The sequence below is a fragment of the Mobula birostris genome, chromosome 9 (assembly GCF_030028105.1).
Source record: "Mobula birostris isolate sMobBir1 chromosome 9, sMobBir1.hap1, whole genome shotgun sequence".
Taxonomy (NCBI): Eukaryota; Metazoa; Chordata; class Chondrichthyes; order Myliobatiformes; family Myliobatidae; genus Mobula; species Mobula birostris.
The window spans coordinates 51,754,636-51,778,628 of record NC_092378.1 but is presented as its reverse complement, the minus strand read 5'-3'; the positions used below and the strand labels follow the sequence as shown (position 1 = coordinate 51,778,628).

Genomic DNA, 23,993 nt, shown 5'->3' with positions numbered 1-23,993 from the left:
CAAGAATCATCAGATTCTGGAATGGCTCTGGAGGAATTGAAAACTGCAAATGTTACTCTGCTCTTTAAGAAAAAAGGAACAAAATAAAGGAAATCATAGGCTAGCTAGCCTGACTTCAGTGATTGGTTGAAGTCCGTTATTAAGGAGGAGGTTTCAGGGTACTTGGAGGTGCACAATAAAGCAGGCCAAAGTCAGCATGGTTTCATCAAGGGAAACCTTGTCTGACAAATCTGTTGGAATTCTTTGAGGAAACAACAAGCAGGATTGACAAAGGAGAGTTGGTAGATGCTGCTTACTTGGATTTTCTGAAGGCCTTTAACAAGGTGCTGCACATGAGGCTAATTAACAAGATGAAAGTCCATAGTAACACAGGAAGGTACTAGCATGGATAGAGGATTGGCTCACTGGCAGGGAGTAAATAATGGGAATAAAGGGAACCTTTTCTGCTTGGCTGCCAATGACTAGTGGTTTTTCACAGGGTTTGGAATTGCGACCACTTCTCTTCACATTATATGTCAATGATTTAGATGATGGAATTAATGGCTTTGTGGCCAAGGTTGTAGACAATACAAAGTTAGGTGGAAGGGCAGATAGTGTTGAGGAAGCAGGAAATCCCCAGGACTTAGACAGATTGGGAGAATGGGTAAAGAAGTGGCAGATGGAATACAGTGTAGGGAAATGTACAGTCATGCACATTGGTAGAAAGAATAAATGCACAGACTATCTTCTAAATGGAAAAAAATTCAAAACTCAAGAGGTGTGAAGAAACTTGGGAGTCCTTGTGCATCTCCAAATCCCTAAAGGTTAACTTGCAGGTTGAGCTGGTGGTGGGAAGGCAAAATGCAATGTTAGCATTCATTTTGAGATGAGAATTTAAAAGCAAGGATGTAATGTTGAGGCTTTATAAGGCATTGGTCAGACCACACTTTTGAGTATTGTGAGCACTTTTGGGCCCCTTATCTAAGAAAACACGTGCTGGCATTGCAGAGGTCCAGAGGAAGTTCATGAGAATTATTCCGAGAATGAAAGCATTAACATATGAGCAGCATTTGATGGGTTTGGACCTGTCCTCACTGAATGAGGGGAATCTCATTGAAGCCAATTGGATATTGAAAGACTTAGATAGAGTGGATGCACATAGGATGTTCCAATAATGGGAGTCTAGAACCAGAAGGTACAACTTAAAAATACAAGGTCTACTCATTAGAGCAGAGAAGGAATTTCCTTAGCCAGGTGGTGGTGAATCTGTGGAACTCATTGTCACAGACAGCTTTGGAGGTCAACTCATTGGATATATTTAAAGTGGAGGTTGATAGTTTCTTGATTAGTACTGGTCTCAAAGGTTACCAGAAGGCAGAGGAACAGGATTGATAGAGAAAGTAAACCAAATGTATGATCAAATAGCAGAGCAGACATGGTGGGCTGAATGGCCTCACCCTGCTTCTATGTCTTATGGTCTATCGTCCCAAGTTACCTCAGAACCTACAGGAGCGGAAGTAAGTCATCCTCAATGCTGAGAAACTACTAAGAAGCTGTGAAGTTGCATGCTGAATGTACCAAGCAGCTGCAGGTAACACAAAGCTCAGCATGCCTGCTTTAAATGAGCTCCTTCCCAGACAAAGCTTAGACCAAATAATACATTCAGGATGAAAGATGACATGCAGGGGCAGTCACACCGATGAACATGCACAGCAGGAGGGAGATCAGTGTATGGAGAAATATGTATGTATGGTGTGCAGGGATGTTGTGCACCTTTGGTTCTGTGTGTGTGTGTTTGTACATGCCTGTGAATGTAGGAGTGTGCATTTGCATGTGATGTGTATGCATGTGTGCAGTGTTTTGTGTGCATGAGTGTAGAGAGAGCAGGCATATGGAAGATAGTACTGACACCATCTGAGTCCTATACATCAGATGCCAATTCTACAGATGGCCTTTGGAACAGAACCAGCGATCTAGAGGGTAAATTAGTAAGAATAAGACAGGATGCTGAAGTTTGGGAGCCGTTTCCCCTTGTGCGTCTTTTTTTAAACCACCTGACGTGCCTGTTGGTCTTTGAGGTTGCCTTTTATGGAGTGGATCCAGTTGAGCACTAAGTGCCTGGGGGAGGGGCAATTGAAGAGCCAATGTGATAAGACAGCACAGTAATGAGGCTAGGTCTGGTTTACTGGTATGGGACTGATATCATATTAAGCTGGCACCCAAAGGATCAGTAACCTACCTTGTGTTGATGTTTGAAGGGTACCTGATAGTGCAGCCTATCTGTGTGACAGTCCAGTTACTCTGTCATTTCCCCACACATCTCCCAGCCCTCATGAACGTGCAAATCCATGGCCTCCATTTCTGCCATGATAATGTCACCTTCAGGTTGGAGGAAAAACTTCATATTCCATCCAGGTAGCCTCCAACCTGATGGCATGAACATCGATTTCTCCAACTTATGGTAATTTGTTTCCCTTCCCCTCATTTCCCCACTCTGACTTCTTAACTCTTCTCCTCCTTCCATTTCTCCCATGATCCACTCCTCTCTCCTAGTTATAGATTCTTCCTTCTCCAGTCCTTTGCAGTTTTCACTTAACACCACCTAGTTTACTTCCCCCCCACTCACCAGGCTTCACCTATCACCCTCTAGCTTGACCTTCACACCCCCCCCCCCACCTTATTCTGGCTTCTTCCCCCTTCCTTTCCGGTCCTGATTAAGGGTCTCAGCCCGTAACGTCAACTTTTTATTCTTCACCCAAAGATGCTACCTGGCCTGCTGAGTTCCTCCAGCAATTTATAGGTGCTACTCTGGATTTCCAGCATCTGCAGAATCTTGTGTTTATGGTTTACATTTACAACAGGTTTAGTAAAGTTGTCATAGAATAACACATCATAGAAACAGGCCTTTCAGTCCACAAGGATCATCAACCATCCACTTACCCAATTCTATTTTTTTTCTCCCCGTGTTCCTATTAGCTCTCCCCTGATTCTACTAGACAAATTAGAGACAATGTAAAGAGTCCAGTTAACCTATCAACTCAACACCTTTGGGATGTGGGAAGAAAGAGAAGCACACAGTGGGTCACGGGAACATGCAGGTAGAGCTCAAAGTCAGGGTAAAACCCAGGTCTCCAGGGCTGCAACACCCTCTTTTGCATATGGCCCTCAGGAGTCTGTTAATCATTCCAGGCAGACGATCAGTATTAATGTTCAGTGGGAGATGGGGTTAGGAAAAAATGTGTTTAATATTAAATGGCATTGATGGGAGGTAAGCTGTATTTCTGTGTGTGCTCATTGGGTCTTTAACAGTGTTTGAATTAGTATTCATTCAGCATATTCATCAGGGGTCCTTGGGTGTTAGATTAACATTTGCAGTATTTAATAACCTCAGAAGCACAGCAATTGGTTAATATTTGTACTGGCTTAGTGGGAGTTGGTTAAAATGCACAGATGATCGCGGAGTTGGTCAACACTCTCAGAGGTGGCTCTTGCGCTTCAGTTAATCTCTACTGTGCTCAGCCATTAATACTTTGAGATCGTGGGCAGTGGTGAATCTTTTCCCTGGGGGTTTAATTATGATCAGTGGTTCAAAGGCTTTAAATTCACACCGGGTTCCAGAAAGTTTGCATCCAGAGGAGTTTTTTTTTGAAAGTTGGTTAGTATTCACAGCCAGACCAGTTTAATGTATCCCCAGGTCTTGCATTATAGGTTTGATACTGTACAAAGCATTCCACTTCCCAGAGGTTAATTATATTGTTCATCCATGCTTAACCCCAGACAATGCTACATTAATTTGTCATTGAGGCTGTAGATGAATGCAAGAATAGACTTACAGATCCAACGGAGCTGAGTCAAGTAATTTTTTTTATTTAAGATTTAGTCTTGAATCTTAAGAGGTACATTTTTAGTTTTAGCGTCAAGGTTAACCACACTCTTCAAATACTGCATGTCCAGAACCTACAGATTACTTGAAGCGGCAGGCGGAGTTTCGACAAGTTGTGCGCCTGATGAATGAAGTGACTCCTAACGCAGTGCCATCTCAGAGTTCCCTTTCCAGTGGATTTCAAATGCCAAGAGAGACAGACACAGAAAGACAGATAAAGAAATGAGTATATACCACTCCGTTCAGCAGTTCTTTTATTGTTGTCTAGGTATTAAATTTGTGAATGCTTTTTTAAAACATTTCTTGTATTATTTAAGCTAAAGTCAAAATTAAAAAAAATCAAATGGTTTTAGTCAACTCATCCACTCCTCAGCTACATGCCCATTTAATCACTAATCAAAATGCTTATCCAACATGCTGTTCTCCTGCAGACCGTGAACTCAAAAGCACTGTCAATTATGTGGGAAGCATCAATTTTGTGACTGACACTTCAGTTGATCTTACTGTGCAGCTTTCAATATTACTATGCAGCAATTATTATTGCACGAGATACAAGCATGGTGAGCCGAGGGGCTTCCATTAGTGCTGAACTGATCAATGGTTCAAGATGGGTCTTGAGAACTGGTTACTGGTCAGCAGGAGTCACTGCAGCCCACCCAAGGGGGGGGGGGGGGGGGGGAGGGGAGCATGCTGTCAAGAGACTGGTGAGCAGAAAAAAAAATTCTCCCGGTAATTCTAATGTAACCTGCGATCGCATTGTGTCTGGCACTGATCAGGAACTGAGATTATGTGTAGTGAAGGAGAGAAAGAAAGGAGAACAGGGGAGTAAATCAATTTTTCTTAGTGACGATCCAATGCAGAGCTCTGTAGAAGATCTGTGGGGGTTTTGTTGGGGGGTCTGAAGGTAGTCTGGAAACCTGGAGGTGGAGAGTGGAAGTTGCTTGGGTTGGAGGGAGCTGGGTAAGGGGCCCAGCCAGCTCTGTGTGAGGGAATCTGTGTGTTGAAGGGATTACTGTGTCCTGTCTGTGCTGTTGTGGGGCCATCTACTTCTGTCAGTGTCTGGAGCGACTTCAGCCAGTGTGGAGGGTTGTCATCTTGCAGAGTATCTAAACTGTTCCCTGTGGACGCTGGGACACCTGCAGAAAAAGAAAATATGTTAATGTTGTTTTTAGTCATACATTAGTAGAATCATACAGCTGTCTCTTTGAAAGACCTATCAACTTGGGTCCTATCATTGCAATCTTGTCAAATTATTTCGTCAAATATATTAGATTCTCATTTGGAAGTGGCTATTGAATCAGCTTTCATCGTCCTTTCAGGTAGTGCATTGCAGGAACTTCTGAAATCTTTATACATCCTCCAAGAAGTTGAACCATTAGTCTCAATTTGGGGGCAGCTTCAACTTCAAGCTAAATTTTTACAATCAGTAAAATAAACACAAAACTCTGTCTGAAATACTTTGATTAACTATTGTCCTCTTGTTTACTGGCTCTTCGTTGGCCAAGAGGTCATGTAACTGCTCAGACCAGGAAAGTTTCAAACTCAAATTCAAGGTCGAGTCAGGAGCAATTAGAAAATTGCAAAGGTTGAAAACTCCATTTCGTTTGGAAACAAGGTGGCTAATATCAGAAGCTCTACCCCAACTTTGCACTGAATTGAAGGGAAGCTAAGTAATTCAGAACTTGAAATTACCTGATGACAGACCTGATGTGTACAAGTTGAACACTGAACAAGACTTCAGCAGATGAAGTTTGAGCTCATGACCAACCAGGTTTAGAGTGAGAGATAAACAATGCTTCGGTTTGGCCTTGATTATTGAACATGGAACAGTCGTGTTGGAACAGGTCCTTCAGTCACGATGATGTGACCAATTAATTACGTTAGTTAAACTAAGAATCCTTTCTGTCAACAATATCCATAATTATTCTATTTTCTGCATATTCATACACCTATCTAAGAATATCTCCATGGCTTTAGCCTCCACGACCACCTTTGGCCGTTTATTGAACTGTTTAAAAAACTGTTGCAGCAGATTGCCTTTAAACTTATCCGCTCTCACCTTAAACACATGCCCTCTGATGTCAGCATTTCAACTCTGAGGAAAAGTGATACCTGCTATCAATTCTATTCTTCTCAATCTTATAAACCTCCATCAGATCTCCCAACAGCCTCTGGCGCTCCAGAGAAAATAAATCAAGTTTGTCCAGTCTCTTTATAGCACAAGCCCTCTAATCCAGGCAGAATCCCAGTAAACTTTTTCTGTACTTTGCATATCCTTCTTACAATAGGGGTGACCAGAATTGAATGCAATACTCCAGATGTGGCCATACAAGAGCTTTATAAAGCTGCAACATAACTTCTTGACTCAAACTGAATTTCTTGAATAACGAAGGCAAGTGTCTCATATGCTTTCTTTACTACCCTGTTTGGTGTAGCTATCTTCAGGGATCTATGGACTTGGGCACCATGAACACTCTATTGGAGGGAGTGATAATTCAAACAGGATTCAATATAAGTATTGCAACAATTCCAAGCTAATTATAGGGCCAGAAATACAGACTGGGTAATATTCTCATTCAGCTAAAAATATGTGTTTTAATTATCCACAAGGGAAAGAAATGATGAAAAGGAAATCAAGAACAGAATGCTCATTGAGTCAATGAATATCAGGAACAGTGTGTTCTCCTGATATCTTGGTTGATACTTGCTCCTGAACCAGAATACAGAGCTGATGAAAACTCAGATGCAATATGGCTCGTATATTTTGCTACAATAAAAACCCAAAAGTGATAAAATCTTTTGCACATTTGAGTAATTCCTTTTGCATCCATAATGTTTCACTGTCCTTGACAGCAGTCACATAGGTTTCACACAATGCATTTAAGCTACACAACTCAAAGCATCCCCAGTTCTACAAATTCACTTACAAAAGATACATATGCTTTTCTAATGCAGCTACTGGGCTCAGTGCATTGTCAATTATTTATGAAAGCATTGCACATCAAAAATCCTATACTGATTAGTGCATTCAACTGTTATGGCGAGACAGCCCATAAATGGGGTTACATTGCAAAAGAGAGTCACCAACTTTATTATATAGCCCTCACTAAATCTCCATGCTTAAAAAGTAACAGATCAAAACCTCCTGGCGGGTGTTCTCCATTGCTGGAGTTTATTGCTTCGGAGGAAATTGTCACATTCTTCTACTCTCCTATTCAATGAAACAACTCAACATGCTTAGAGAGGTAAAAAGGAATGGTGAGCCATTTATCATTCTGCTGTGCCTTTTTAACAATACAAACAGTTTAAGTGAACACAGTAGTAAAATTTTACATACCCATTATACTCCACTGAAATCCTAGTGGCAGCACAATGAAATAATAGGAAAGGAAATTTATTAAAAGACTATCTATTGCCTGAAGGTTACTCATCGATTGGAAATGAGTTTCCAGACATTTAATTCTGTAGATTATTGCTATCATTCCATGATTCTGTTTACTAACAGCTAAAGGATGGAATTCAGTTGTAGGCATCAAGCCAGCGGGGGAGTCTGAATTTCATCAGCTCCTACAGACTGTGATTTATGGATAGGGGGTGGCACGTTATTCCTTCGGAGGAAGGTTTTGCATCCTTCTACTGTTGTATTTGTTAAAAATAATGACTACTGAAAGAGGTACTGCTGGTGACTAATGAAACAACTTATCAAATAAATTACAGCACTTTATTAAACCATTGTTAACAATCTGTCACTAATATTTTATAGACCCAGAAACCAACATTATGTAAGCAGAGTTTGGAGAACCTAGAGCGAAAACTTCACTTGTCACCTCTTGCTTCTTACTGACCAACAACCACTCTTTGACCCCAAACACTTTGTGCTTACTTTGGCTGAGTTAGTTCAATGGATGGAAGCATTCTTTTCTGTCTTGCTTTGGGATTCCACTCAAAGTACAAGCTTGCACTTGAAATGACAAGGCTGGTATGTCCAAGGACAGGTATCACCAGACTTCCACATTTCTCTGCGAAGGACTCTGATCAGTAATCAATCAGCTATTTCTTCACCACGTTATGGAAGCTTTTGAAAGGGTGCAGAGATTTACCAGGTTGCTGCCTGGATTAGAAGATGACAGGCCACTTAGAGGTGTCTAAGATAATAAGTATAGAGTGGACAGCAAATGCCTTTTTTCCCTAGGGACACAATAGTTAATACAAGAGGGCAAACTTTTAAAGTGCTTGGAGGAAAGTATAAGGAGGGGGAATGTCAGAGGTAGTTTAATTTTTAAACACAGAGTGGCAAGCGCATGGAAAACACTGCCAGGGTGGTGGTAGAGGCAGACACATTAGGGACATTTAAAAGACTCTATACAGGCATATGGATGAAAGAAAACTAGAGGGTTATGTGGGAGAGAAGGGAAAGTTTGGCACAACATTGAGGGCTGAAGGGTCGGCAGTGTACCGTATTTTCTACATTTCCTCCAAACACTGCAACATATTGTACCATAGTGATCCAATACTTATAGCATAAGAGACTACCCAGCCAATCAAAATCCTTGTTCCTTATTTAACCCTCCATCACAACTTCATACAACCCCATCAACGCAACCATCTATTGCTCTCTCGTGTTTATCTACCTTGATGAATGTTTGTACCACTCACCTGAAAAACTGTATCTCATATCATATACAATGCTCCACTACTTTGCAACTCTAAATTCGTTAAGTTTCTTAGCAAGCTCAAGATAACTTTGCTTTTCATCCAAAATAAAATGTGTTACTCTGTAAGCCTTTTTATACCTGAAAGTGACATTAACCTTCATCGATGCTGAAAGAATTTGCGCACTTGTACTTCTAAGATCCCCCGCTTCTGCTCCAGGTACTTGTTTCCCAAAGCAGTTGTGTGGCGAACAGTATTCTGACTAAAATGTCCTATTTAGCTACACTGATATTTATTTGCCATTTGTTCACCAATTCAGTGAGTTTAATTATCCTCTTGAACTTGGCTGTGGTGTCTCCTCTCAGCTACATACCACCCACTTTATCGGCAAGCAGTATCAGCAATATTTTCCTTATAATACCATGGATTAAATCCATACTATTAAAGACTCTCCACCTTATCCATTGCCACCAGATTTCTTGCTTTTAAAATACATCTTGAACATGGCAAAACTAGTCACACAAATACTACACCTATAGTTATTATACAGATAACTATATAAAAAACTTTCAGCCTGGCAGTTTTGTGCTGCTCCAGTGGAAAGCAACCTTTTTCATTTGATATCAACATATCCTTTATCCCTGCTGTACTTATCCAGCTTCCCCACAAGTACATCTGTTACTTACCTTTTTACCCAAGATACCCTTGAATTCCTTATCTGATTTATTTTTGACTCATAGTTATGACCTCTCAGTTTGACTCTCATAGTTAGGATCCAAGCCTTCAATGCATTCTCCTGAATTAACCAATTTGAATAGCACTATAGTTAGCATTCAATCCAAAACTCTCACTTCACCAATAACACTAATACATTTGTCTACCTTATACTCCAACCTCCTTTTATACTATTTGATTAAAAGGCCCAAGTATTAAAAAAGCAAAAAACACACAGGAATTATTTTGGAAACAATGTCTTTCAAAGTCTCATCAACAAGGATACTGTTTCAATCAAGACTGCAGAAAGCTAGTAATTTATACCACCACCAGAAAACATTCGGTGCCATTCCAACTTGTTATAATATACAGTTGCAAGAAAAAGTTTGCGAATCCTTTGCAATTACCTGTTCTTCCGCATTACTCACTCTTAAAATGTGGTCTGATCTTCATCTAAGTCACAATAATAGATAAATATAATCTGCCTAAACTAAGACACAAACAATTGTACTTTTCATGTCTTTATTGAACATATTGTTTTATCATACACAGTCCAGGCTGGAAAAAAGTATGTGAACCCTTGTATTTAATAATTGGTAGAACCTCCTTCAGCAGCAATAATCGCCATCAAATGCTTTTTGTAGCTGCTGATTAGACTTGCAAAACGGCGAGGTGGAATTTTAGACCATTCCTCCATACAAAATTGTTTCAGTTCATCAATATTTCTGGGATACCTTGCACGAACCTCTGGATCATGCCACAACATTTCACTTGGGTTAAGGTCTAGACTCTTACTTGACCATTCCAAAACATGATTTTTCTACTTTTCAACCCATTCCGCTGTTGATTTACTCTTGTGTCTTATTGCGTCATCCAACTTCTATTAAGCTTCAGGTGATGGACCGCTACCCTGACATTCTCCTGTAAAATGTCGTGAGACAATTTTTAGCTTGTTGTTCCCTCAATGACTGCAAGCTGTACAGGTCCTGGGGCAGCAAAGCAGCCCCAAACTATGATGCTCCTTCCACCATGCTTCACAGTTGGGATGAGATTTTGGTGTTGGTGTGCAGTGCCCTTTTCCTTCCAGACATAGTGGTGTGTATTTCTGCTAAAAAGTTCAATTTTTGTCATCTGTCCTCAGAACATTGGAGAGCAGTGGTTTCCTCCGTGGTGTCCTTCCATGAACACCATGCTTGTTCAGTGTTTTTCTTATAGTGGACACATGAACAGAGATTTTAGCAAGTTCTACCGATTTCTGCAGGTTTTTTGCAGTTACCCTTGTGTTCTTTTTCACCTCCTTCAGCACTGCATGTTGCGCTGTTGGTGCGATCTTTGCAGAACGTCCACTCTGAGGGAGAGTAGCAACAGTACTGAGTTTCCTCCATTTGTAGACAATTTCTCTTACCGTGGACTGTTGAACACTCAGGTCCTTAGGAATGCTCTTGTCGCTTTTCTAGTTATAACTCTTCTTCTAAGGTCCTCTGAAAGTTGTTTTGATTGAGGCATGGTGCATATAAATGATCTTCCTTGAGAAGAGCAGGCTGTGTCAGTAACCTGACTTTAGTGTGATATATACATCTCCAATCTCATCTCATTGATTGGAACACCTGACTTCAAATACCTTTTGAAGAAAGCATTAACCCAGAGGTTCAGATACTTTTTTGAACTGAGACTGATTGTTTAAATGGTGTACTCAGTATTGACGAGTAGTACAATTGTTTGTGTATTTAGTTTAGGCAGATGGTGTTTGTTTATTATTGTGATTTAGATGAAAATCAGACTACATTTTATGAGTAATTAACGCAGAAAACCAGGTAATTGCAAAGGATTCACAAACTTCTTCTTGCAGTTGTAGTTCAAAAATATATGCTTGTATAAAGGAACATACACACACATTTTATGCGTTATTCTGAATTTCCAGCATCTACAGAATCTCTCATGTTAATGCTTTCATATAGTGCAACCTAAGGATGCATCAAAATAGTTTACAACCACGGGAGGACTTTGAAGTGTGGTCACATCTGGAATCTGACAGCTAACCTATGCGCACCAAGGTCCCACAAATAGAATGATAATGACCTTATCTGTTTTTGTGATGTTCACTCAGATACATTCAACACTGGGATAACGCCTTTGTTTGAAATCATGCCATACGATCTTTTTATACTGATCCAAGACATCACATCCTACAAATTGAAACCACAACCTTGGAACTTCAGATAGGAACTTATAGCGCCAACAGTCGGGGCTTGATTCCTGCCACTGAGCATGAAATGGACTTATAAGCGTTCAGAATCTGAAAGGGGCATACAAGTTCAAGAGGGGCACACAGTGTGAAGGCATACAGTCTTTTTCCTCAGGGAGGGTAGTGCTTTAAAAAAAACAGGAGATCAGAAGTGAGAGATTTAAAAAGATGCATCAAGGGCAGCTTTTCCAAGCAAAGATTGGGCTATATTTGGAATGAGCTGCCAAAATTAGCAGTTGAGGTGGGCACATTAACAATATTTAAGCCATCTAGATTAGCGTATGGATGGGAGAGGGTTAGATGGCAATGGGTTGAACACATGCTGGGCAACACGGTCACCTCAGACAAATTAGGCTGAAGGGCATATTTCCACACTGAATGACTCCAAGGCTCAAACAGGTGATAAGCAAGAAGAGAATAAAGGTAAAACTCAAGTGTGCTAGTTCAAGAGTATGACCAGGGAGAAAGATGAAGTTTGTGGCTAGAGTAATGAGTTACCCTTCTGGTCACTACAACGGTCAATTGAAAGACACACTTGTTCATGCAAAGGCAGAAGTTTGGGAAAAGCCAACATATAAACCTTCATCAAACCAAAAGCATGAGTTTGTATTGGAAGGGTTGGGTGTCATGTATATCTCAGAATTCTGGCATACTTTCCAATATAAAATAACATATTTAAACCCACATTAAATATCAGGATATAAGGAATTTGTTATTATTGAATTTCTGAATTATTAGGGGAAGCAAAATGAAGGGAATATTGCAATATAACCATTCCTGCAATATCAGAATATTTCCACCCTCATTTGTTTCAAACAAGTGGGCTAAACCTGAGACTAAGTGAGTGCCTTATATTAAATTATGTTTCAGTTCCGTTTGATTTTATGGCGAGACCACAGCAAACAATAGTTTAGACAAAAGGTAGACAGGCAGTCCCCATAATAAGGCTAATAAGGCAGATAAACTTTGATCTGCTACATGGGTTGTGAGCACCAGTGTAGATCATAGACAATGCTGGATATAATATTCTCCAGTGTTCAACTGGAACAATGGAACCGTAACTCAGTGCCCACTCCACAACTATTATAACAGCTCTTCTTGACAAATGGCTTTAATTACTGCAATGTCGAGAGAGATGGAGCTGATTCCGATATTCTAAAGACTGACAGAAAGGGAAGAAGTCCCTCTTGGGTGACGGCATGAAACAGATTATAACACAATACAAAACAAGCTGGATAGCTTGAATTTTGAACATTGTGCATAATTAGCGGAAGTTTCATAGAAATAGTTAAAAAGGTAAAAAAAACAGTTACTGTCTAAATGAGCAAATGAAATACAGAACAAATCAGAACACTACTATACATAATATAAACTATGAGTATTAGAAACCAATATTCATCGGAGGAATTCATCCAGTATATGCTGCCGTGTTCTTTTTGATTGACTGTAAATGAACAAAATCAGCGCAGACACCAGTGGACTACCTTCTTAAAATGCTTTCACTGATTCCATTACCCAAACTCTCATTTTCTTTGCAGCATTCAAGATGATTGTCGATACCTTCAAATTCTTTGTAGTTCCCAAAGTATTGAAATCATAATTTTTACTCCACGCTGTTTCGGGCATTTTCAAGTCTGAATGCTTGAAACCACTGTGCAAAACAGTTCCAACTTGTCTTACTGCTTATTTCTCGTCAACTATCAGTGAAAAAATTCACTCCTTTTTGATCACAAACACATGTAAGTGATGCTATTTAGAAACTGTTCGCTCTAAGCATGGTGTAGTGTCTACCACACAAGTGCACGTGAAACTTCGTCAGTTTCCTGTCCCAATTAAGCGGTATCGGGTCCCAAACAAACAAAAGGAATCCCGGCTATTTTCTCGATTAGTTTTTGTTCTTCAGGAGTTGCCCCAACTAAGTGGTTGTCTTGCTTAACCGATGGCCCAATTAACTGAAATCCATTGCATTTAGAAGGAAACCAAAGTAAAGCAAGTAGAAAGGAGAATGATCTGAGGCTGACCAAATGCAAGCGAAGCATTTAGCACACCAGATCAGACTTTTCATTCAACTTGGCTAATAATGCATTAGCAATAGTGGCTGTAAAGAAAGAATCAGAATCCTTTATTATTGCCAAGTATATGGACACATACAGGGAATTTGATGCCAGTTTCCCTGAGCTCTCGCTGTACAGAGCCATGTAGATTGGCCCTGAGACCTTGCTACATTAGCATTCAAAACACAATTCCTCTGGTGTGTTCTAATAGTTAGATGCCAGAATATTTCTTCTCACTTACTACTATTGATCTTGCCTTTCCTGTTTAACAATCCAACCCTAGAAACTGATCATTATGAAAACTTGAATAACCATATCTCAAAACTGCTTTCTTATTCCTATCCTCTAAGGTGCAAAAGTGACAAACATAAATCAATGATCAAATAAAAGTTAAGTAAATTTACTACCAAAGTACGTATACCTCACCATATACAACTCTGAGATTCATTCTCTTTTGGGCATGCATAGTAAATCCAAGAAACACAATGAATCAAAGACACACCCAACAGGACAGAAAAAGAACCAATGTGCAAAAGACAAACAGAATATACAAGAGAAGAAAGCAATAATAATAAATAAGCAATAAATACTGAGAACATGAGATGAAGAGTCCTTGAAATTGAGTCCATAGGTTGTGGGAACGGTTCAGTGGGGCAAACAAAGTTATCACCTCTGATTCAAAAGTCTGAGGGATAATAACTGATTCTGAACAGAGTGGTGTGGATCCTGAAGCTCCCTTACCTTCTTTCTGATAGCCTGGATGGTGGGGGGTATCTTTGATGATGGATACTGCTTTTCTGTGACATGCAGTATGTGCTCAATCTGCACAGCTGATGCAGCAGCCATTATATTTATACAAGTGGTTGGTAGGCCAACAGTTGAAGTGTTTACGATAGCTATTTTAATAATTAGGCACTTCAGGGAAGAGCAACCATCAATGACTCAGTTATAAATTTACTCAATTGCAAACTGAACTGCAGAGATTAGTAGAGTCAGGTAGTTATTTCCACTCAGTCAAAGGTAGAGCAGATGTTAATTTGATTGTACACTTAGGAGGGGAGGTGGCAAGAGGAGAACAGAGTGAAATGATATTATTACATTCTACACTGACCTGACTAACCAAACAGCCAAGCATTCAATATCACAAAAAGAACAGGAGCATAAAATATGAGAATCACCAGACAAGCTTACCGAGGTATGCTCACCTGGCATCCGTGCTTCTGAAATAATTTACTTCCATGTGTTCAAGTTTTAAAAATGAATAGGCCCAAGTATCCTTTCTTCCACCTACCTACACTCATTCAAGGGTACAGTGGTTGGCAAAGCAGATGATGGCCCATTTTAACCTCTGTCAAACTCACCTGCCAGGGTAGGATAGAAATGAAGACTGCTTGTGAGTGTCCCTGAGAAGACTGAGTGAGCTCTCTTCCATTCAATTCAAACTTTCCCCAAAAGATTATATCTACAGTATTGAAGCTTGGGGTAACATTCCAGAGATTTAAAAGTTAACAATTTAGATTATAAACAGCTCAATAATGTTAACAATTTAGATTATAAACAGCTCAATAATGGATTAGCAGTGCTTCCCAGATAACTAGAAACTTGGCTGCTTATGAATGTATTTGGGAAAATATCACCTTCCCAATTGTTACCACCAGACTGCCATGATATCAACTATTCACTGAGGTTCAAAGTTCAATTTACTACCAACATACATACATGTCACCATCTACAACCTTGAGATTCATTTTCTTGCGGGGATACTCAATAGATCTATAGAATAATGACCTTAAAAGAATCCATGAAAGACCACCCAACTTGGGTGTTCAACGAGAAGACAAACTGTGCAAATACAAAAAGGAAATAATAATAATAATAATAAATAAGCAATAAACATTGAGAGCTTGAGATGAAGAGTCCTTGAAAATGAGTCCATCGGTTGTGGATACACTTCAATGATAGGGCAAGTAAAGTTGAGTTATTCCCTTTGATTCAAGAGCCTGATGATTGTCACTAAACTTGGTGATGTGGCTCCTGTAATTTCTTCCTGATGGCAGCAGTGAGAAGAGAGCATGGCCTGGGTGGTGGGGGTCCCTGATGATGGACGCTGCTTTGCTGTGACAACATTTTATATAGATGTGCTCAGTGGTGGGGAGGGCTTTAGTCATGATGATATCCACTGCTTTTTGTAGGATTTTCGGTTCAAGGGCATCAGTGTTTCCACACCAGGTTGTGATGTAGATAGTCAATATACTCTCCACAGCACATCTGTAGAAGGTGTGTAGAAAAATATGATGTGCAGACAAGCTGTGAGAAAAATGGCAGGAGATAGTCTCTCTGTATGCTCGAAGATTCCGAATGTCACTGACAATACAAGCACTGCCAAACACCTCTTAACACCGTTGCCTTACAATTCAAATATTTGCAGGAAATGTTATGTTCCTTACCCTCAGAGGAAATGGGGAGGATCCCAAATGTCATCTGTCACCTCAGTTAAAGAAAGACAAGAAACACAAGCAAACTCAGAAAGAGATTCAAAGTCTTTAAAATCTACTAATAGAGAAAATATTTGCTTTATCATTGAAGAAAAGTTCTAAAGTAATGTACAGATGAACCAAAACGGCACTTTGCAGTAAACTGTAAGAATATGCTTTACAGAACATGGTTATCAAGTATTTTGAGTTATTTTAGGCTGTTCAGACAATGCACCCAACTCCATCCACTAAGCCTTTTTCTTTCAGCCTTCCTTTGTCACATACAAATACAAATGTATGTATAAAATTTTAAATATTGCTGAGACACCAGTAGTTTAGCTTATTTGAAGTGCAAGTAATGTGACAATAATCTCAACTGAAATCATGGCAGAAAAGAATTGTACACTAACGACCAAATCTGTGAATCACATTTGGCTCTCATGGACACAGGAACAATAATCATCCAATACAATCTGATCAGCAAAATGCATAAACTTGAAAGTGAAAAAATTTAGCTGTCGACTCGAGGGTATTGGGAAAGCTACAGTAAGGTATCAGATATTTACTGGAAGGAGATCCAGTTACAGAAATGAAGGATAAGCCAACATTCCAGACCAGTCGTCTTTCAAAAAAAAACTTCATTAATGCAGCATCTTTCACAAGCTCAAGAGGACCAAATCACTTAAGTATACCCACTCTTCTTGATACAGAAAATATTGCAGGCAATTTGCATAAAGATCCCACAGAGAGCAATGAGATAAACATCTGAAAAATCTGTTTATCTCTTCTGATAGAAGTGTGAATATTAAGGAGGCTTGGAAGAAATTTCTTCAGCTAATGCTATTGAATTTTTCATGCCTATTTGAAACAATGGATGGGCAGTCATTAAGCAACCTTCTGAACTCACCTTCTACAAACTCAGTCCTATATAAGGATAACCAGAGAGTATGGACTTTGATTATGTGGTAGTGGGTGAGGTCAACTACTGCATTAGCACATGAGAAAGAACAATTATTAAAACTGAAAGAGAAGAAAACAATTTTGCTGTTTTTAGAAATGAATGTATTTTGCACACTGGCTTACAAATCAAATAATATTAAGGGAGCATGTTCAGGTGTTAGTGATTAAGCTGGGGATAGTCTATACAACAATGGTACTATTCCATCTCAGTATCAGAGGAGAAAACATTCCAGTGGATCAGTGGTAAACAAAAACATGGGTCCACTCAAACATGGACTTCCAATTCCCAACACTAATGCTTGCATTCACCTGCATTGTTTAAGGCTGCTTAGCTTCAGTGGCAAATGAGCAGCCAAGACGTTGTTTCCGTAGGTAAAAGGAGCAAAGTCAATGCAAGCTAATGCTATTCACACCGTACATGAATGGGACAAGACAAATTGAAGTATGCCTGCTGTCACTCAATCCCCATTACAGATTTTACTAGGGTGTTGGTAATGGGAGCAGGAGTTATAACAGAACCAAGTAGCTTCAATGGCAAAATAAATTTGCTGAACATAAATAAAAATAAAGGCCTGACCACCAGTGCACTTAACTTATGCACAGAAAACATTTCAAGCATAAGAGTCATAGAGCTATACCGCATGGATACAGGCCCTTCAACCCAACCAGTCTATGATGACTATGGTGCCCACCCAGCTAGTCCTATCTGCCTGCGCTCAGCCGTATTCCTGTCTGAAAAATATACCTATCCAAGTATTTCCTAAACACTAATGTTCCTGTCTCAACCACATCTTCTGGCAGCTTGTTCCGTATATTCATCACCCACAGCATGAAAACTTGTTCCTCAGGTCCCTTTTAAATCATTCCCTGCTCACACCAGATCTACACCTTCAAGTTTGGGACTCGGAAAAGACTCATCATCCACCTTATCCATGCCTTTCACCAATGAATCTCTGAATCAGGGGCAAGATTGCAATTGACTATATCATAACTGATAAAAGTCTCTCTGATCTAAACACGATACATTATACAAGCTAGAATAATTCAGTGCACTGCCTTCCAGAATGCAGACCAGTTGATGGTCAGGTTTGACAATATGCACAGGCCACTTGCTGTGCTGGAGAAGCTTTATTTTAGAATTTCAAAAGCACAGCATGGTACAAACAATTTCACGACATGCTGCCAAATGCCACAAAACTATAAGTACCCTCCAGGTGACCTCACCTTTCTTTGAGCACAGGAATCAAAGCTAACTAAGTACATGAACATTATCAGTCTTTTCTGAAAAGCTCAGGAGGCATTCACCTTGAAGTTTTGAATATAAAACGGGAAGTCTCTGTGTATTCAAAAATACATAGCAGCCATAAGTATTACACACACACACACACACACACAAGAATAAATGACAGCAAGAACAGTTATTTTCCACAAAAATGTTTTCAGTTTACACATTCTACATTTTTCCAAAGCAGTGTTTTAGAAACTTCATGTGGCAAATTTTACTTTCCTAGAAAAAGGCTCCATTCATAACATGGGATTTCTCTGCTCCCATCCAAAGAGATGTGTTTATAGCCCATCCCTGGCTTAACCCAAAATCGACATATTGCCCTAAAGTTGTATTTCTTTCTACTTATTCTCCTCAAACCTTGTATCAATGAGGCAGAGCAGTAAAGCAGTTCAGATATTGTGATCCACTTCACAGAATACCAGTACAGTTCAGTGACTGGATTCATGGGCATGTTCTACAGCCCCAGTTATAATTTGTTCTATTTACCCAAATTCTAACATTACTCTCCACATTCTTAAGAGGTCACAGATACAGCTTGCCATTTTGTCCATTGATCATGTGCCAAATTTTTGAAAGGCTTTCCAACTGGTCCTACTCAACACATCTTCTCAGATCTCTGTTTGCAATACAAATCCAATTCTTCTGGAATTATTTTATATTGAGCAGAATGCAAGAGGTCATTTAAGTACAAGAACATCACTACTAAATTTCTGTTGTGCATTGCTCATAACCTTTTTAGTAGAATTAACTGGCATGGCTTGCAAATCACAAATAGGACAATGGGAGGTTTCCCCTCTCCATATTGTACCCGAGGTTCAATGCTAACTGAACACTGGCTGAGAACTGAACTGGTACCAGTCTGGTCAGTGCAACACTGCCATCTACTTTATACTCACTAAAAAAGCAGAACTTCTAAAACAATTGGAATTTGAGTGATGGATTTGAAAGTTCAGTAAGGTGCCTCAACTGGTAGGCATGAACCAAATGTCAGAAGAAGTTGGGTTTTGATTGTTAATAAAGGATGATTTTGACTTAAATTAGTGCAAATGACTAAAACATTGTTAGCTTATCAACAACCTTGCTTAGTCAGCCACTTGAAGTAGAACAACACTGCAATTTAACTTCAATCCAAGATACAGGTATGCGTTGCTTAACGTCCACAATACGTTCTGTGAAATGGACGTTATGCGATTTGGACGTTGTGCGAACACCATATTATATACTTAGCAAACCTATTTTAGTGTACTTGTATTGACTAAATCCATGTCATTAGCAATTTCTCCATATCTGATATAGGTCCCTCTCACATTTTCGTGAGCCTTGTAGTTTTCAGTGAAGCCGATCCTTTAACAGCTTTGAGAATTTTTTCTTTGCTTTTCAGGATTGTCGTGATTGTCGAGTGCAACATGCCTAAATCCCGAGCAATAGCATTCACTGGTTTTCCACCTTCATATTGTTTAATAACCTCTTGTCTCACTTCCAATTCAATACTTTTTCTTTGCCTCTTGCAGCTGCTATCACTAGGAGTGGTTTTGCTGCATTTTGAAACCATGATGCACTTTACGGTAATATTTTCAAAAGAAAATTAAACAGAGATAACGCTACTACACTCAAGAGATGCGCGATACACGAGATTGGTTATGTCTGCTACATCACGTTCTCCGATCCGGACTACAGACGTATATGCGATCAGATGTTGTCCGAATGGACATTAAGCGGCGCACACCTGTGTTACAGCAATGACTAAAACAATCCCAGCACTTCAAAGGAAATTTCACACCAACCATGCATTTCGCCAGCATGAGTGGAACAGAACAAACAAGACAGAAACTATACAAAAAGAAGAAAAGTGGGGGAGAAGCAATGGGGGCACTGAAGAACCCAAAGTTAAAAATAGCACTTCTCATTTCCCCGATATAGTTGTCAGCCATGGAAGTGCTGAAGTACGATCAGCATTGCATTGTGGTAATGCAGCACTCACTTGCATTTAGCAAGGTCCAACAAACATCAAATAACCAACGGCTTGAAGTCTGAAGGATGAAGCTGCAGGAGATTTTACAGACAGGAACAGAATATCTGAAACATGCAGTCTCCTGAAGCACAATTAGCTCAGTAAGGTCAGCCTGGAATGCTCTAACCTTTGAATTCATGCTGTCATCCAGTTTCAATGGGCACATTTGTCCTCATTAAGTTGCAATAATGGCCTGTCCTATAACCTTAATCCAGCCCACCAGCCCAAATTCAAATCTGCTAACCTCTGCTAGTTCACAGTATGAATGTATGTTGCCACTAGCTGCCTGCAAGGTGTGATTCTGCAGTATTATATCTTCAGCTGGAGTACCATTAGTTTTCTAAATATTCAGCTAGCTGGCTGTATCTGAGACAAGTGAAACAAAAGTTCCAGGTTAAAGAGGAACATTTACTGCATCCTCCTCCACAACCATTGCCCAGCATGCTGAGTGATTCCAGCAGTGTGTTTTTATTTCAGATTCCCGGCACATGACATTTTAATTTTAACTTTGAGCTTGCTATAGGATTTGCACAGAAAAAGATAAGATCTACTTGAAGGGGTGACTATAGTTCAGACACCTCCCCTTGCCCTCTCAATCCTGGTGAAGGATCTTGGCCCAAAACGTCAACAGCTTGCTCTTTTCCATAGATGCTGCTTGATCTGCTGAGTTCCTCCAGCATTTTGTGTTGCATCCAGCATTTAATTATAGTTGAGATTTTATTTATTTGCGGATGAACTTCCGCTGATGAGTTGAGGCAATACTGCCAGTGAACAAAAGATACAAATAAAGTGCATTTTAAGCGCATCATTAAAAAAATAAAGAAACTGCACTAACTGAACTTTTCAGTCACCTTACTTGGGAACCAAGCAGATTTGTTACATCAATTCAAAATGCTCTCCATGCAGAGCACAAGATTGGAAAGGTAAAAGCAAGTGTACATGAAAACAATTATCTTTCCATCACCTGCCACAGTGTGCGGAGCTCTACAAAGGTCAGCTTGAGATTCGGTAAGACCCGTTTTTAATCTGGTTTAACCCGCACAGAATTACTGTTCAACAATACAAATCAGAAAACATATCAAACAGGGAAAAACAAAACCTGCAACTCCATTTACACCAACAGTCCCTGAAATTATGGAACAAAAAATCCCTTTGGTTGTTGATTTCAAAATTGAAAAATCAAAATCAATGCTGATTCGACCAATCAATATTGGTTCATAATTTGGATGTAGATCAAGTCTGAACCACTGGATTAAAGGAGTGAGCTGAATGGAGATGATTGGTTGGCCTCACCTGTTATAATTGCTGGGTCCATCCAGCTACTCCCACTCTCCCAGTTCAGGCTGGTGCTGTTGGCTGAGGTTGCTGCTGCATGGTTCACTGAAGAGCAGGAAGCAGCATTTGGTAGTCCCCCAAAATTGATGTTAATATTTGGTAACAGTGCCCGTAGACCATCCTGCCACTCTTTCACATTTAAACTTGCCACATTACTGCCGCTGTCTGAAAAAAATAAAATAAAATGAAAGGAAAAACAAAAATTAACTGGGCATTGCCAGATAAGTTTTGGATTTTATTGGTCTTGAATCCATGCCATTTTCAAGGAGGGGAAAACAACATATTTAACAATTGATTTGCATGCATACAATGACTCTGCTAGGATGAGTTTGCATACACTCAATTCTGGGGACCCTATTTCTTGCTTTTTTCAATAAAGCAGAAGTCCTATTTCTGTACCAATGGTTACTTGCTGGCCTGCACTGCACTTCAGTGGTTTAAAAGCATCCTTTGAATCCCATCAAGTTCAGTCACAAGGCTAATGTCTATTCCCTAATCTTCATGCCTCGAGATCACATGTTTATTTCATTCCATGACCCAAAACCACCTGCAATGCCTTGACTGGTGTACATTCTGCCTTTTAAAATCCACACATGTGCTCAGCAAATCCTACTTTATCCAGCACATTAAGATTTCAGTTTACTTAACCAATACATCTGCATTGATTCATGTGCCAAAAGCAATCTGAAATCACTGTACTGGAAACACTCAAATTAATTGCGTAAAGTGATTTCTGTGAAATTTTTAACATGTGCTCAACAGATTAGCTCAAATGATCAACACCTAACTTTATTTTCTTTTACAAGCCCTGATAATTTGTCGGAATGCAATCAACCTGAGCTCAAGAGCACAGCAAACTGCATACCACCAAATCCAGAACAAAAATGCTATGCATCTAACCCAAGAACATACAGTTCCAATTTTTGAATCCCAACAATAAACTGGAGATTTTGTCAACTGAATTTTCCACCTCCTTTCTACTCAGAAAGTGAGAGAATAAATGAGTGGAGCTTTGGAAAAAGACCACAAGACATGGGAGCAGAATTAGGCCATTCAGCCCATCAAGTCTGCTCCGCTTTTCCATTATGGCCAATTTATTATCCCTCTCAACCCCATTCTTAAATGGGGTTAAATTCTTAATTTTTTAAAATTCTTTAAAGGGAGCTTCAATTTTAACTTCTGACCGTCAACATTTTTATTGTTTCAATCCTAGTTCTGTGGTGCAGTGATCAAGTCACTTGACCAACAGCTGAACTCCTGCACCACTGACTCAAAGACAATTTGCATCCAACAGCAACCAGCAAAATTCAAATTGTCCCTTTTTTAAAGAAACAATCATCATGTCATTAAATAGGCCATTTGACTACTTCGTTGTCATGGAAAAATACATCCAGTTCATTAATGTTCTGCGGGAAGAATCTTTCTTTCCTTGCCCAGTTTGGCCCATAATGAACTCCAAACCCATGATGTGGTTGACTCAGTTCAAGGATAATTAGGGATGGACAATCATTATCAGCATTGCTAGTAAAATTAAGTAAACATCAAACTTTAAATAATGTTGCTAGCAATGCTGACAGTGAATGTCCATCAAATAAACAATATGTTCAGTTGACAATTAAGACTCACTGACTCTGCACATAAACCAGAACTCATATTGTGATTGGGAGATGAGCAGGTTAGCTTTTTTTTACTTTGGCACACTGCTAATTGGATGAAAGTGATCAATATCAAGATAGGTAGCAAATCATAATCACAAGAGATTCTGCAGATGCTGAGAATCTTGAGCAACGCACAAAAACCACTGGAGGAACTTTGCGATCAGGCAACATCTGACTTGCTGAATTCTCCAGCATTTTGTGTGTGCTGCTCAGGATAGGTAGCAGATCCTTCTGGGAAGCTGCAATGACTACAATTCCTACAACAGCAGACATGATGTTGAGGGCACATATCTTTCTTAAATAATCTGATAATTCCCATCGAACATGAACTGAACTGTGTATAGCTTGGTGAAATCTCCATAATTAGCATCCATGAGGATTCTTGCCTTCTGTCACAGAAAAGAAACCAACTGTTGAGAATAAGCAGGAGGTACATCAACTAATTGTAAATGCAAGCTGTTCTAGGACTCAATAAACCACATTTCATGAGGCTGGGGACAAGTGGGGGAAAGTGTTGCTACCTGAAGACCAAGGTCCAAACTAAATATCACCACCTAAGGATCAGACAAAAGGGTGAAAGTGGAGAGATTCATCAACCTGCCAAAACCATGATTTGCATGGATGCTTCAGTGCTAAAAATATCTACAATCTGAACACCCAAGGACCAAGACTGCTGAGGGTCAAGAGAAGGGAAGATCAGCAGGGACTCTGAGGTAGACAATGTTGTCTGGAAAAAACA

The 23,993-nt window shown here is 39.7% G+C and overlaps 1 protein-coding gene across 12 annotated transcripts in view; it reads right to left on the bottom strand.

The window, feature by feature from the left end:
- Window positions 1-3,831: 3,831 nt before the first annotated feature.
- The window catches only part of cnot4b (CCR4-NOT transcription complex, subunit 4b), a 173,434-nt gene continuing 153,272 nt past the window's right edge, over window positions 3,832-23,993 (bottom strand). For 8 of the 12 annotated variants that reach the window (XM_072268033.1, XM_072268035.1, XM_072268037.1 and 5 more), the window contains 2 exons: window positions 21,555-21,761; window positions 3,832-4,998 (listed from right to left, as the gene is read on the bottom strand). In XM_072268033.1, the coding sequence (XP_072124134.1) occupies window positions 4,703-4,998; window positions 21,555-21,761 (503 nt within the window). In that variant the 3' untranslated portion in view covers window positions 3,832-4,702. The remainder of the gene's footprint in view (window positions 4,999-21,554; window positions 21,762-23,993) is intronic. The other 4 variants (XM_072268039.1, XM_072268043.1, XM_072268044.1 and 1 more) reach the window with 1 other exon arrangement.